Genomic DNA, 15072 nt, shown 5'->3' with positions numbered 1-15072 from the left:
TTTATTGGCCAAGTATGAACTTGCCAGACAAGGAATTTAACTCCGGTTATTTGGCTCATTGAACCAGATTTAAAAATAGAAAACAGTAAATTGTCGTTGTCAAAAATTGTCCCCCTGCAGGACGGTCCAGATCCCGGTTCTCCAGTCCCCGCCCGGCCGCTCCTCCGCCGGTCCTCCAGAACCCGGTCCTGGTCCTAGTTCTGGTCCTGGTTCTGGTCCCGGTTCCGCCCCCCCGGTTCCGGCAGCATGATGTCGTACCTGAAACCCGCCCCGTACGGGATGAGCGGGCTGGGCCTGAGCGGATCCGCCCTGGAGCTGCTGCACCCGGGCCAGGGATTCCCCGGTACGTGGACCCGAACCAGCCGAACCTCTAAAACCTGCTCGGAACCTTTATCTGTTTTATCTGCTCGGATTCAGTTTGAGACGAGAAAGTTTAGTCTGAACTTTTTTTTTTTAGATATATATTTATTGAGGGCAATAAAAAAAAAATTACAATTACATTTTCCCCTTTTTTAACTTTTCATAACAACAAATAAACAAAAATAAATAAATAATAATAATAACATAAATAAATATATATAAATAAATAAATCCACCAACACAGTCCTCTCCCCTTCCCTCCCTCATGTGGTCAATAATTACATCATTCAAAATCATTTAGCTTCTTTTCACATATGCATAAAAATACTGGAGCAAATGAATAATAAAGTAAATAATCAAGTCCTGCGTAAACACATTAATTAATGCAGTAGATGATTCAGATCATTATTAGTCCAATAAAGGTAAAAAAAAAAAAAAAAAAAAGTTTCCCCAAATAAGGTCAAAGTCTCTAGTTTTTTTCTAACAGAATACAGTATTTTTTCTGGAGTTTTAAATGATACAAGTTCATTGATCGTCTGTTTGGGTGCTTGGGTTTTTCTGATTTCCAGTTTTTTAAAATACAGCAGTCTGAACTTTTAATGGGAATCTTCTCAACAGAAAAAAAACACCTTTAAAGTGTTAAATTGATTTAAAACTTTAACTTAACCGGAAAAAGTCATTTGGCCGAAGTGTTAACAGAGTTTCCCTGTTTCTTATTTCCTTTTCACTCTTTATCATTTCCCTCCGGCGCACTTTTGAAAAGAAAAACATTTCCTAAAAACTTGTCATTTTATAAAATAATAATAATTTAAATACGTTATTTTATAACTTTAAACCATCTTTGAGGCTCATTTGTGGAAAACTGAAAAAAGTTTCCAGATTTAAACACAATTTAGTTTCATGTTGTCACTTAAGTTATGAATTCATTTAAAGTAAATTTTGCGTCTATTTATATATTAAAAATACACATTATCACATAAACATTATAAATATGTAAAGACCTAAATAAAGAGAAATTATTGAAATAAAATATACTAAAAAAATGTTAAGGAATTTTTTGTCAATTATTTATTAATCTTTTATTTATCCTTTTTTGTAGAAGAATATGTAAAAATAACAGCAGTTAAGTTTTCATGGTTAAACTTTGAAAGAAATGTTCAAATCTTTCAGGGGAAAAAATTTGACAAATAATAATGATGATAAAAGTAGAATATAATTAACAGAAAAAAATGATAGAATTACTCAACTATGTGTATGTTTAGGTAAGTGTAATTATATTATAGTTAGTTATTATAAATATGTGTTAATAAATGATTAGTGAATAGGGGTAGGATTAAATAAGTTTACATTTCTTCATACTCCTGCACATGAAATTAAGATAATAAGTGTTAAATTCGTTATATTTTCTTTGATTTTGTTTTCTTATCTTTTCTTTTAATTGTTGTCTTTTTACATGTACAAAATGGATCAAATCAACCAATCAATGATAATCTTAAATCTAACTGAATAATAACTGAAACATATGTCGTGTTAAAAATAGTTTTCCGTGTCTTTAAAAAGTATTTTATTGCAGACGTCTGTAATTCATGAGCTTTTTCTGTTTTTTTATTTGTGTTTTTGGTTCCAAACTAAAACTTGAAGAAAGTTTGAGTTTTTAGTTTTAGTTTTAGTTTTTCTGTTCGGAGGCTAAAGACGTCCGACGATACGGCTGGTTCTGGTTCTCTCTGGTTCTGGTTCTCTCTGGTTCTGGTTCTACCTGGTTCTGGTTCTCTCTGGTTCTGGTTCTACCTGGTTCTGGTTCTCTCTGGTTCTGGTTCTACCTGGTTCTGGTTCTGGTTCTAACTGGTCCTGGTTCTGGTTCTACCTGGTTCTGGTTCTGGTTCTAACTGGTCCTGGTTCTGGTTCTAACTGGTCCTGGTTCTGGTTCTAACTGGTCCTGGTTCTGGTTCTAACTGGTTCTGGTTCTGGTTCTGTCCCCAGGAAACAGGAAGCAGCGTCGTGAGCGGACCACGTTCACCAGAACCCAGCTGGACGTGCTGGAGTCTCTGTTCTCCAGAACCCGCTACCCCGACATCTTCATGAGGGAGGAGGTGGCGCTGAAGATCAACCTGCCGGAGTCCCGGGTCCAGGTGAGACACGGGGGTCCGGGTACCGGGCTGGTTCCGCCGGGCTCAACAGCTTTTCATGTTTCTCTTCTAGCAGCTCATAATTAAATACTTTTAGATATAAACTATCAACTAGGCCTGTGTTGAAAAAAGTAGTAACGGACTCGGCTCGGACTGGTTCAGGCCAGTTTAGACCCGGTTTACACTTGGCTCAGGCCCGTCCAGACCGGTTTAGACCCGTCCTGACCGGTTCAGACCGGTTCAGTCTGGCTCAGACCCGTCCAGACTGGTTTAGACCGGTTCAGAAATTGTTCAGATTTTGGTCCGCGGGTCGAGGCGCGGCCGCCACGTGATCCCGCTGCACCAATAGGATGTTACTAGTACACAATATATTCATATTAATAACCCAATATTGCGCTAAAGTTTGTCACCTCCACGACACGTATCATGACGTTTTTGAATCGCCAAATTTCATGGCACGATATATTGTTACAGCCCTACTATTGGGTGTCAATTATTGAATCAGTATCAGGTATCGTATTGGTATCAGGTATCGTATCAGTATCAGGTATCGATCGGTATCAGGTATCGATCGGTATCAGGTATCGTATCAGGTATCGTATCAGGTATCGTATCGGTATCAGGTATCGTATCAGGTATCGTATCGGTATCAGGTATCGTATCGGTATCAGGTATCAGGTATCGTATCGGTATCAGGTATCGTATCAGGTATCAGGTATCAGGTATCGTATCGGTATCAGGTATCGTATCAGGTATCGTATTGGTATCAGGTATCAGGTATCGTATCAGTATCAGGTATCAGGTATCGTATCAGGTATCGTATCGGTTTCAGGTATCAGGTATTGGTATCAGGTATCGTATCGGTTTCAGGTATCGTATCAGTATCAGGTATCGATCGGTATCAGGTATCGTATCGGTTTCAGGTATCGTATCGGTATCAGGTATTGGTATCAGGTATCGTATCGGTATCAGGTATCGTATCGGTATCAGGTATTGTATCGTTATCGGGTATCGTATCGGTATCAGGTATCGTATCGTATTGGTATCAGGTATCAGGTATCGTATCCGTATCGGTACCAGGTATCGTATCGGTATCAGGTATCGTATCGGTATCAGGTATCAGGTATTGGTATCAGGTATCGTATCGGTTTCAGGTATCGTATCGGTATCAGGTATCGTATCGGTATCAGGTATCGTATTGGTATCAGGTATCAGGTATTGGTATCAGGTATCGTATCGGTATCAGGTATCGTATCGGTTTCAGGTATCGTATCGGTTTCAGGTATCGTATCGGTATCAGGTATCGTATCAGGTATCAGGTATCGTATTGGTATCAGGTATCAGGTATCGTATCCGTATCGGTATCAGGTATCAGGTATCGTATCCGTATCGGTACCAGGTATCGTATCGGTTTCAGGTATCGTATCGGTATCAGGTATCGTATCGGTATCAGGTATCAGGTATTGGTATCAGGTATCGTATCGGTTTCAGGTATCGTATCGGTATCAGGTATCGTATCGGTATCAGGTATCGTATTGGTATCAGGTATCAGGTATTGGTATCAGGTATCGTATCGGTTTCAGGTATCGTATCGGTTTCAGGTATCGTATCGGTATCAGGTATCGTATCGGTATCAGGTATCGTATCGGTATCAGGTATCGTATCAGGTATCAGGTATCGTATCGGTATCAGGTATCAGGTATCAGGTATCGTATTGGTATCAGGTATCAGGTATCGTATTGGTATCAGGTATCGTATCGGTATCAGGTATCAGGTATCGTATCAGGTATCAGGTATCGTATCAGGTATCGTATCGGTTTCAGGTATCAGGTATCGTATCAGGTATCAGGTATCGTATCAGGTATCGTATCGGTTTCAGGTATCAGGTATCGTATCAGTATCAGGTATCGTATCAGTATCAGGTATCGTATCGGTATCAGGTATCAGGTATCAGGTATCGTATCGGTATCAGGTATCGTATCAGTATCAGGTATCGTATCGGTATCAGGTATCAGGTATCAGGTATCGTATCGGTATCAGGTATCAGGTATCAGGTATCAGGTATCAGGTATCAGGTATCAGGTATCAGGTATCGTATCGGTATCAGGTATCAGGTATCGTATCGGTATCAGGTATCAGGTATCAGGTATCAGGTATCAGGTATCAGGTATCAGGTATCGGTATCAGGTATCGTATCGGTATCAGGTATCAGGTATCAGGTATCAGGTATCGTATCGGTATCAGGTATCAGGTATCAGGTATCAGGTATCGTATCAGGTATCAGGTATCGGTATCAGGTATCAGGTATCAGGTATCAGGTATCAGGTATCGTATCGTTATCGGGTATCGTATCAGGTATCAGGTATCAGGTATCAGGTATCAGGTATCAGGTATCAGGTATCAGGTATCGTATCGGTATCAGGTATCGTATCAGTATCAGGTATCGTATCGTTATCGGGTATCGTATCAGGTATCGTATCGGTATCAGGTATCGTATCAGATATCGTATCAGTATCAGGTATCGTATCAGGTATCGTATCAGGTATCAGGTATCGTATCGTTATCGGGTATCGTATCAGGTATCGTATCGGTATCAGGTATCGTATCAGATATCGTATCAGTATCAGGTATCGTATCGGTATCAGGTATTGATTATCAGGTATCGTATCGGTATCAGGTATCGTATCGGTATCAGGTATCAGGTATCGTATCGTATCAGGTATCAGGTATCGTATCGTATCGGTATCAGGTATCAGGTATCGTGTTCGTATCAGGTATCAGGTATCGTATTGGTATCAGGTATCGGTATCAGGTATCGTATCAGGTATCGTATCAGGTATCGGTATCAGGTATCGTATCAGGTATCAGGTATCGTATCAGGTATCGGTATCAGGTATCGTATCAGGTATCGTATCAGGTATCGGTATCAGGTATCTGTATCGTATCAGGTATCGTATCAGGTATCGGTATCAGGTATCGTATCAGGTATCGTATCAGGTATCGGTATCAGGTATCGTATCAGGTATCGTATCAGGTATCGTATCGGTATCAGGTATCGTATCATGTATCGTATCAGTACCAGGTATCGTATCTGTATCAGGTATCGTATCGGTATTAGGTATCGTATCGGTATCAGGTATCGTATCAGTACCAGGTATCGTATCGGTATCAGGTATCGTATCGGTATTAGGTATCGTATCGGTATCAGGTATCGTATCAGTACCAGGTATCGTATCGGTATCAGGTATCGTATCGGTATTAGGTATCGTATCAGTACCAGGTATCGTATCGGTATCAGGTATCGTATTGTTATCAGGTATCGTATCAGTACCAGGTATCGTATCGGTATCAGGTATCGTATCGGTATTAGGTATCGTATCGGTATCAGGTATCGTATCGGTATCAGGTATCGTATCGGTATTAGGTATCGTATCAGTACCAGGTATCGTATCGTATCAGGTATCGTATCGGTATTAGGTATCGTATCGGTATCAGGTATCGTATCAGTACCAGGTATCGTATCGGTATCAGGTATCGTATCGGTATTAGGTATCGTATCAGTACCAGGTATCGTATCGGTATCAGGTATCGTATTGTTATCAGGTATCGTATCAGTACCAGGTATCGTATCGGTATCAGGTATCGTATCGGTATTAGGTATCGTATCGGTATCAGGTATCGTATCGGTATCAGGTATCGTATCGGTATTAGGTATCGTATCAGTACCAGGTATCGTATCGTATCAGGTATCGTATCGGTATTAGGTATCGTATCGGTATCAGGAATCGTATCAGTACCAGGTATCGTATCGTATCGGTATCAAGTATCGTATCGGTATCAGGTATCATATCGGTATCAGGTATCAGGTATCGGTATCAGGTATCAGGTATCAGGTATCGGTATCAGGTATCGTATCAGTATCAGGTATCGTATCGGTATCAGGTATCGTATCAGTATCAGGTATCGTATCAGTATCAGGTATCGTATCAGTATCAGGTATCATATCGGTATCAGGTATCAGGTATCGGTATCAGGTATCGGGTATCGTATCGGTATCAAGTATCGTATCGGTATCAGGTATCGTATCGGTATCAGGTATCGTATCAGTATCAGGTATCATATCGGTATCAGGTATCGTATCAGTATCAGGTATCATATCGGTATCAGGTATCAGGTATCGTATCAGTATCAAGTATCGTATCGGTATCAGGTATCGTATCGGTATCGGGTATCGTATCGGTATCAAGTATCGTATCAGTATCAGGTATCGTATCAGTATCAGGTATCGTATCAGTATCAGGTATCATATCGGTATCAGGTATCAGGTATCGGTATCAGGTATCGGGTATCGTATCGGTATCAAGTATCGTATCGGTATCAGGTATCGTATCGGTATCAGGTATCGGTATCAGGTATCGTATTGTTATCAGGTATCGTATTGTTATCAGGTATCGTTTTGTATTGTTATCAGGTATCGTATCGGTATCAGATATCGTTTTGTATGTATCGTATCGGTCTACCAAGGACTCCCCCGTCTACCAATCGTATCAGATACCAGTCTACCAAGGACTGCCCCCCCATCCCACTCTACGTTACATTAACGTAAATATTCCAATCCTCTAACTTTTGCACAGACTCATATCCAGCACTTTACAAACCTCATTGTCCATTTCTGTCTATACCTTTTACCTATCCTAAGTTCCTAAGTCACTTTTGTACAGACTCACCCGGCACTTTAAATTCAGGTATCGTATCAGTATCAGGTATCGTATCGTTATCAGGTATCGTATCGTATCGTATCGGTATCAGGTATCGTATCGGTATCAGGTATCGTATCGGTATCAGGTATCGTATCGGTATCGGGTATCGTATCGGTATCAGGTATCGTATCGGTATCAAGTATCGTATCAGTACCAGGTATTGTATCGTATCGGTATCAGGTATCGGTATCAGGTATCGTATCGGTATCAGGTATCGTATTGGTATCAGGTATCGTATCGGTATCAGGTATCAGGTATCGTATCAGATCAGGTATCGTATCGGTATCAAGTATCGTATCAGTATCAGGTATCGTATCGTTATCAGGTATCGTATCAGTATCAGGTATCAGGTATCGTATCGGATCAGGTATCGTATCGGTATCAGGTATCGTATCGGTATCAGGTATCGTATTAGTATCAGGTATCGTATCGGTATCAGGTATCAGGTATCAGTATCGTATCGGTATTGGGTTTCAGATATCGGCTAACCCCCCCGTCCCGTCTCCTCCTCCAGGTCTGGTTCAAGAACCGGCGGGCCAAGTGTCGGCAGCAGCAGCAGAGCAGCAGCGGCTCCAAGGTGAAACCCCTGAAGAAGAAGTCGTCCCCGAGCAGAGACAGCCCCGGGTCGGAGAGCAGCGGCGGGTTCACGCCGCCCCCGCCGGCGCCAGCGTCGTCCAGCTCCCCCTCCGTCTCCACCTCCGTCTCCTCCGTCTCCAGCTCCGTCTCCTCCGTCTCCAGCTCCGTCGCCGCCCCGGTGTCGTCCATCTGGAGCCCGGCCCCCGTCTCCCCGGCGGCGCCGGCGCCCCCCCTGCCCGCCGCCGCCCCCACCAGCGCCTCCTGCATGCAGCGGTCCGGGTCGTCGTCAGGCTCCGCCCCCGGGGGGGCGGCGGCCTCCTACCCGGCCTACAGCCAGACCTACGGCCAGGGCTACGCGGCCCCCGCCCCGGCCTCGGGCTCTTATTTTGGCGGGGTGGACTGGCCTGTACACCCCCACCATCACCACCAGGGCCACCACCACATGGGGCAGGGGGCGGGGGCCGGGGCGGGGGGGCCCCACCACCACCACCACCACCAGGCCTACGCCCCCCCCCTCGCCTTCGGCTCCTCAGACTGTCTGGACTACAAGGAGCCGCCGGCGGCCGCCTGGAAGCTCAACTTCAACGACTGCCTGGACTACAAGGACCAGGGGTCCTGGAGGTTCCAGGTCCTGTGACCCCCCCCTCTTCCTCGAGGTTCCAGGTCCTGTGACCCCCCCTCTTCCTGGAGGTTCCAGGTCCTGTGACCCCCCCTCTTCCTGGAGTACCAGGTCCTGTGACCCCCCTCTTCCTGGAGGTTCCAGGTCCTGTGACCCCCCCTCTTCCTGCAGGTTCCAGGTCCTGTGACCCCCCCTCTTCCTGGAGGTTCCAGGTCCTGTGACCCCCCCCTCTACCTGGACTACAAGGACCAGGGATCCTGGAGGTTCCAGAAAACAACAGAAAACAAATTCCTGTTCCTTTTGATGGGGAAATCCTACAGAAGAGTATTAAATATTTGAGAGGGGAAGATTTTTTTTAATTGTGCACTTCGAGAAAAAAGTCGGAATGTCGAGAATAAAGTCGGAATTTGCCTCCCTGGACTACAAGGACCAGAGTTCCTGGAGGTTCCAGGTCCTGTGACTAGTGATGCACCGATTGTTCGGTAACCGAAATTGTTCGGCCGAAAATGGCAAAAAAACACTTTCGGTGTTCGGTGGAATAAGTGGGAAAAAAAACAATTAATAACAGCGTTGTAAAATAAGGAAATAGACTGGCCGCTCCGTCCCGTAACGGTTGCACCACAAACATAAATCGTTGGCCAACCAAAAACTAACCCCATAAGAATTTTACCAACATTCACCTCTAATCTCACAGTACCCAGGTACATTGATAATAAAGTATTCTGATTCTGATTCTGAGGTGGAACCAAAACAACATAATGCTGGAAATTAAAAAATGTTCAGTTTTTTATGTTCAATAAATATTTTCTACCTTGTCATTTTGTAAAAGATTTTTTTCTTTGAAAAGCCTAAATCAAATTTATTTGATTTATGCAATGGTGAAAAAATTGGCAAAATAAATGAAAAACTGCTGAAGAACCATGTTGGGTATTGTTCGGTATTCGGCCAAGTGTTTATTATTATTTTTGGTTTCGGTTTCGGCCACAAATTTTCATTTCGGTGCATCACTACCTGTGACCCCCCCTCTTTCTGGAATACAAGGACCAGGGACCTTTAAACCTTTAAGACGTTTAAAAGTGTTTATCTGTGAGTGAACTGTAACCTCAGCATTCCGTTGCCATGGTTACCGGCGGATCGACTCCCCCCAGGATTATTTTTGTATCCAGAAGTGAAAAAGACGTATCTGCAGCATTTTAAAGGTCGTCACGGACTACGTTTCCATGCAGTCAAAATTGAGGGTTAAGGTCAATATTCCGGTTCCTGAAACACTGGGAATAATGTGTTTCCATGCGTGAGCTAACAGGGTTATCCCTGTAAACATGGTAATTAATCATTTATCTGGATCAAACCAGCGACGCACGGAGAACGTCATGACTTTCCGCTTCTTCTTCCTGTATGCGAATCCAAAACAACAACGATAATAATAATAATAATTAAAGCTGCAAGCAGCGATGAACGGATGAACGGGCTCTCGTGCGTGCAATTTTCACCAATAAAGGTCAAGGACTCAAAACAGAGTCCGATGACACCACCATGACTCTCTATATCAAACCATTAAAAATTTATGGCAGAAAGTAGGAACTATCAAATATGGACCAATCAGATGAAGGGGGGGCGCGCTTTTTGGCGTCTAGCGTCGCAACGGTAACACTTTTGACTGAGAAAAGTAATGCGCGTCGTCACAGGATGGAGACGCACATTTTGATGTATAACACACCTGGGTGCACGTTACGGTTCGGGCCGTATTAACTGTCGAAGGAATGGCATAAATGCTCCAAAATTACGGGATTAATTCAAAATTTTCAAAATGGCCGACTTCCTGTTTGGTTTCGGCCATGGCGCCAAGAGACTTTTCTTTAAGTTGCGACATGATACAGGTGTGTAGCGATTTTCGTGCATGTACGTCAAACCGTATTGTGGGGCTTGAGGCACAAAGTTTTCTAGGGGGCGCTGTTGAGCCATTAGGCCACGCCCATTAATGCAAACCATTAAATATCAAATTTTTCACCAGGCCTGGCTTGGTGCTAAATTTGGTGACTTTTGGGGCACGTTTAGGGGGAAAAAGACCCTCATTTCGTCAGAAAATAATAAAAACAACAATTCCTACAGATACAATAGTTCCTTCGCATTGTAAGTGCTTGGGCACTAATAATTATAATAATAATAATAATAATACATTTCATTTGTTTGGCGCCTTTCATGGCACTCAAGGTCGTACAGCAATCAAAATACAAAAACACAATTTAAACCATAGAGAACAGCAAAGTTTGCAGCAGAACACAAAAGACCACGTAATTTGTAGTCTTAAAGAAAAATAATAAGACGATTGATTCGAAACAAAACCTTACTAATATCTGTTTTATTTAAGTATGAACAAAATCATTTTTTTGTAAAATATGAAAAAGAAAAAACAAAACAGAAACAAATATTCGGACACCGGCACTAAAAACTGGACGTCCATCTGGATGTCCAGTTAGTCTGGTTAGTAACTGGTTAGTAACCGGTTAATCTGGTTAATAACCGGTTAATCTGGTTAATAACCGAGAAAAAAGTTGAAATTTCGAGAAAAAAGTCGAAATTTCATGAATAAAGTAGAAATTTCGAGATGTATGTTGAAATACAATTTTTTCTCGATATTTCGATTTTTTTCTCAACATTTCAACTTTTTTCACGAAATTTTGACTTTTTTCTCAGAGTGCATAATGAAAAAAATATTATCTAAAATATTATTTGTATTTTTCTCCTGCCCTGATTCTCTTCTGTAGAAATCCCGTTAGGCTAAACATGCCCAAATATTCAGTTATAAAAGGAGTACCCCAGGGCTCATATTCGGGTTTTTAAAAACCTGAATATGAGCAAATTCCGGTTATTCAAAGGGGTTATTGGTGTTTACACAGCGGTGTAACCGGGTTATTGATCATATTCCGGTTTTAAAAGGGTTAATAACTGCATGGAAACGTAGTCTGAGTAACCGAGGAACCTGAACTTGCAGAAGAAGAAGAAGAAGACGTCCGACTCCCGAAGGCTTTTCCAGAAACAGGAAGCTGCTATTGGTCTTCAGGTTGCTGGGGTTCTGGTTCTGGACCCGGGGGTCTAGTTCTGGACCCGGGGTCTGGTTCTGGACCCGGGGCCCACCGGGCCCCCCATCCCGGATTTTAGCACAGCTGAGGTCCGGAACATGTAGATTTGGTGTCTTGATAATAAAAGCTTGTTGAAAACTTTAGCAGCTGGAGAGAAACTCCTCATTTCTGCATGAATGAATGAATGAATGAATGAATGAATGAATGAATGAATGAATGAATGAATGAATGAATGAATGAATAGTTGTTTATTATTGTGTCATACACCTCCAGCCTATAAGGGCTAAAGGCCCTGACACACCAAGCCGACTGTCGGCCGTCGGGCCGTCGATGAGCGTCGGTGCGTCTGTCGGCCTAGTTTCCCCGGTGTGTCCCGCACGTCGCCCATGAGCCCCAGTGGCCTAATGGATCAGGCACTGGCCTGAGGGATTGTGGGTTCAAGTCCCATCTGGGGTGGTGAGTGTTTTGGTTGGTGTCGGTGGCCGAGACCCAACATTGCTGAAGATTAGAGAAACGCTGCAAATAAAAATAAACGCCGCTGCAAATAAAAGAAACGCTTTGCAAATATAAAGAAACGCTGCAAATATAAAGAAACTCCGCTGCAAATAAAAAACAAAACGACGCAAATAAAAAAGCCACAACAGAAGTGAATTAGCAGGGACTGTTTTTGCTGCATAGTACTATATCCGTGGTGCTGCCATTAAAACCTCAATAAAACTGCTAAAACAGCGTTAAAAACATGCTTTTACAAACTGACAGTAACAAACAGTACCTTGCGCAACAAAAACGCATAATTTAGCCACTATAACAAAGAATAATATATAAATAATAATGTCATAATCCGTGTATATATCACGACCACGGATCCCATTGACTTTGCATAGTACTATATCCGTGGTGCTCACACGGAATTATACCACTTTCCGTGTTAGGTACCACGGAAAATAGTGGTGAGAGGTCGTGGGCATTTCACGGATTTTTGTGAGATCAGGTTGGCTATCCCGGTACTTTCTACCGTCTACAAATGCAGAAATGTTCATATCCTCATATCCATTACATTTATGAAGTGATTAGTCTCCTCCTGGTCTTGGTTTCTCCGTGTTTATAAGAACTTCCTGGACTCAAAAGACCAGGATTCCTTGTGAACAGAGCATGTGCAGAAAACAACTTCCTGTTCCGTTTGATGGGGATATTCTGTTTGGCGTTTACATGACCCAATATTCAGTTTTAAAAGGAGTAACCCAGGGCTCATATTGGGGTTTTTAAAAACCCGACTATGAGCAAATTCAGGTTATTCAAAAGGGTTATTGGTGTTTACATGGCCGTGCAAATTCAGGTTATTGCCAATATTCGGGTTTTAAAAGGGTTATCTAACTAACTTGTTGACCCTTTTTTAGAGAACTGCTTCTCTAAAAAAAGGGGGGGGGGGGGGGTGGTAAACATGTAGTGGGGGGGGGTAAACATGTGCCCCAGTGGCCTAATGGATAAGGCACTGGCCTCCTAAGCCAGGGATTGTGGGTTCAAGTCCCATCTGGGGTGGTGAGTGTTTTGGTTGGTGTCGGTGGCCGAGACCCAACATTGCTGCAAATAAAAAGAAACGACGCTGCAAATAAAAGAAACCCTTTGCAAATATAAAGAAACGCCGCTGCAAATAAAAAACAAAACGACGCAAATAAAAAAGCCACAACGGAAGTGAATTACCGGGGACTATTTTTGCTGGTGCAGCGGTGTTTTTTACGTGAGAGAAGAAGAAGACGAAGAGGACGTAAGTGAAAAGGAAGAAATAAGAAGAGCGAGGAATAAGAAGAACAACGAACGAGAAAATAAGTGAAAAGGTTAGTGTTCAACATCGCTATGTGTCATTTTTAATGTGCAACACCGGTGGCGTTTTGCAGTGGCGTTTCTTTTTATTTGCAGCGGCGTCGGCCACCGTACGTCTGTCCTTTGCGGTTCCTCTGGTAGAACAACTCCGCTCTCCAGAGCAGCAACTCTCTGACTGAACTAACTCTGAATCTCCGTTTCCACGGAGCAAAAACGCTGGTGTTTTCATGCGTTTTGTCCGTTCGTTTACACGAAAAGGAAGCTCAAAGTCTGGGGGCGGGGGGGCTAACATGTGCCCCAGTGGCCTAATGGATAAGGCACTGGCCTCCTAAGCCAGGGATTGTGGGTTCGAGTCCCATCTGGGGTGGTGAGTGTTCTGGTTGGTGTCGGTGGCCGAGACCCAACATTGCTGGAAATTAAAGAAATCGCAAATAAAAAGAAACGCTGCTGCAAATAAAATAAACGCTTTGCAAATAAAAGAAACGCCATTGGCTAGCATGACTTTATCTTCTCGTTACACTGCCCCCTATTTGCGGCGGGGTTTCTTTTATTTGCAGCGTTTATTTTATTTGCAGCAGCGTTTATTTTATTTGCAGCGGCGTTTCTTTTATTTGCAGCAGCGTTTCTTTTATTTGCTAAGCGTTTATTTTATTTGGTAAGCGTTTATTTTATTTGCAGCGTTTATTTTATTTGCAGCGTTTATTTTATTTGCTAAGCGTTTATTTTATTTGCAGCGTTTATTTTATTTGCAGCAGAGTTTATTTTATTTGCTTGATTTTTTTAAATCAAGAAAAAAGTTGAAATTTTGAGAAAAAAGTTGAAATTTTGAGAAAAAAGTTGAAATTTTGAGAAAAAAGTCGAAAAAAGTTGAAATTTTAAGCAAAACATTGAAATTTTGAGAAGAAAGTCGGAATTTTGAGAAAGAAGTCGAGAAAAAAGTCGAAATTTTGAGAAAAAAGTTGAAATCTTAACAAAAAATTCAAGAAAAAAGTGAGAAAAGTCGAAATTTTTAGAAAAATCTCAAATGTCTCAAAAGTGAAAAGGAAGAAATAAGAAGAGCGAGGAATAAGAAGAACAACGAACGAGAAAATAAGTGAAAAGGTTAGTGTTCAACGTCGCTACGTGTCATTTTTAATGTGCAACGCCGGTGCATCGGCTAAAATAGTCCCCGGTAATTCACTTCCGTTGTGGCTTTTTTATTTGCGTCCTTTTTTTTATTTTATTTGCAGCGGGGTTTATTTATATTTCTTTCTTTATATATTCTTTATATATTCTTTATATTTGCAGCAGCGTTTCTTTTTGTTTGCAGCGTTTATTTTATTTGCTAAGCGTTTATTTTATTTGCAGTGGCGTCGGCCACCGTACGTCTGTCCTTTGTGGTTCCTCTGGTGGAACAACTCTGCTCTCAAGAGCAGCAACTCTCTGACTGAACTAACTCTGGTCATCCCGTTGCTGCTTCCACATGCCTGCAGGTCCAGGTCCAGGTCCAGGTCCCGGTCCCGGTCCAGGTCCTGGTCCCGGTCCAGGTCCCGGTCCAGGTCCCGGTCCAGGTCCGGTTTTCTCCCACTATGGGAGTTTTTACCTCCATTGTTTATGTAATAATTGCTCGGGGGATTATATTTATATTCTGGTTCTGGAAACATCCTGGAGACAACTGTTGCATTAGACGCTATACAATAAAATTTAATTGAATTGAATTGTATCTTTGGTGGTGGGGGGTCAAACATGAG

General features: G+C 42.5%; 1 protein-coding gene and 2 non-coding genes across 3 annotated transcripts; all 3 read left to right on the top strand.

The window, feature by feature from the left end:
• Positions 1 to 223: 223 nt before the first annotated feature.
• On the top strand, positions 224 to 8459 carry LOC133450356 (homeobox protein OTX1-like). The gene is made up of 3 exons (XM_061728919.1): positions 224 to 343; positions 2341 to 2489; positions 7761 to 8459. The coding sequence occupies exons 1-3, from the start codon at positions 247 to 249 to the stop codon at positions 8457 to 8459; spliced, it is 945 nt and encodes a 314-aa protein (XP_061584903.1). The 5' UTR covers positions 224 to 246.
• Positions 8460 to 12987: 4528 nt separating this feature from the next.
• On the top strand, positions 12988 to 13060 carry trnar-ccu (transfer RNA arginine (anticodon CCU)). Its single transcript has one exon. It is a non-coding gene; the product is annotated as a tRNA-Arg (tRNA).
• Positions 13061 to 13636: 576 nt separating this feature from the next.
• On the top strand, positions 13637 to 13709 carry trnar-ccu (transfer RNA arginine (anticodon CCU)). The gene has a single exon. It is a non-coding gene; the product is annotated as a tRNA-Arg (tRNA).
• The last annotated feature ends 1363 nt before the right edge of the window (positions 13710 to 15072 follow it).

Source organism: Cololabis saira, chromosome 1 (genome assembly GCF_033807715.1).
Source record: "Cololabis saira isolate AMF1-May2022 chromosome 1, fColSai1.1, whole genome shotgun sequence".
NCBI lineage: Eukaryota > Metazoa > Chordata > Actinopteri > Beloniformes > Belonidae > Cololabis > Cololabis saira.
This window is presented reverse-complemented; position numbering and strand designations above follow the sequence as displayed.

Coding starts and splice junctions, on each gene's coding strand:
- LOC133450356 (XM_061728919.1), top strand. CDS start 247: ATGATGTCGTACCTGAAACCCGCCCCGTACGGGATGAGCGGGCTGGGC. Junction 344..2,340: donor CCCGGGCCAGGGATTCCCCG/GTACGTGGACCC, acceptor TTCTGTCCCCAG/GAAACAGGAAGCAGCGTCGT. Junction 2,490..7,760: donor TGCCGGAGTCCCGGGTCCAG/GTGAGACACGGG, acceptor CTCCTCCTCCAG/GTCTGGTTCAAGAACCGGCG.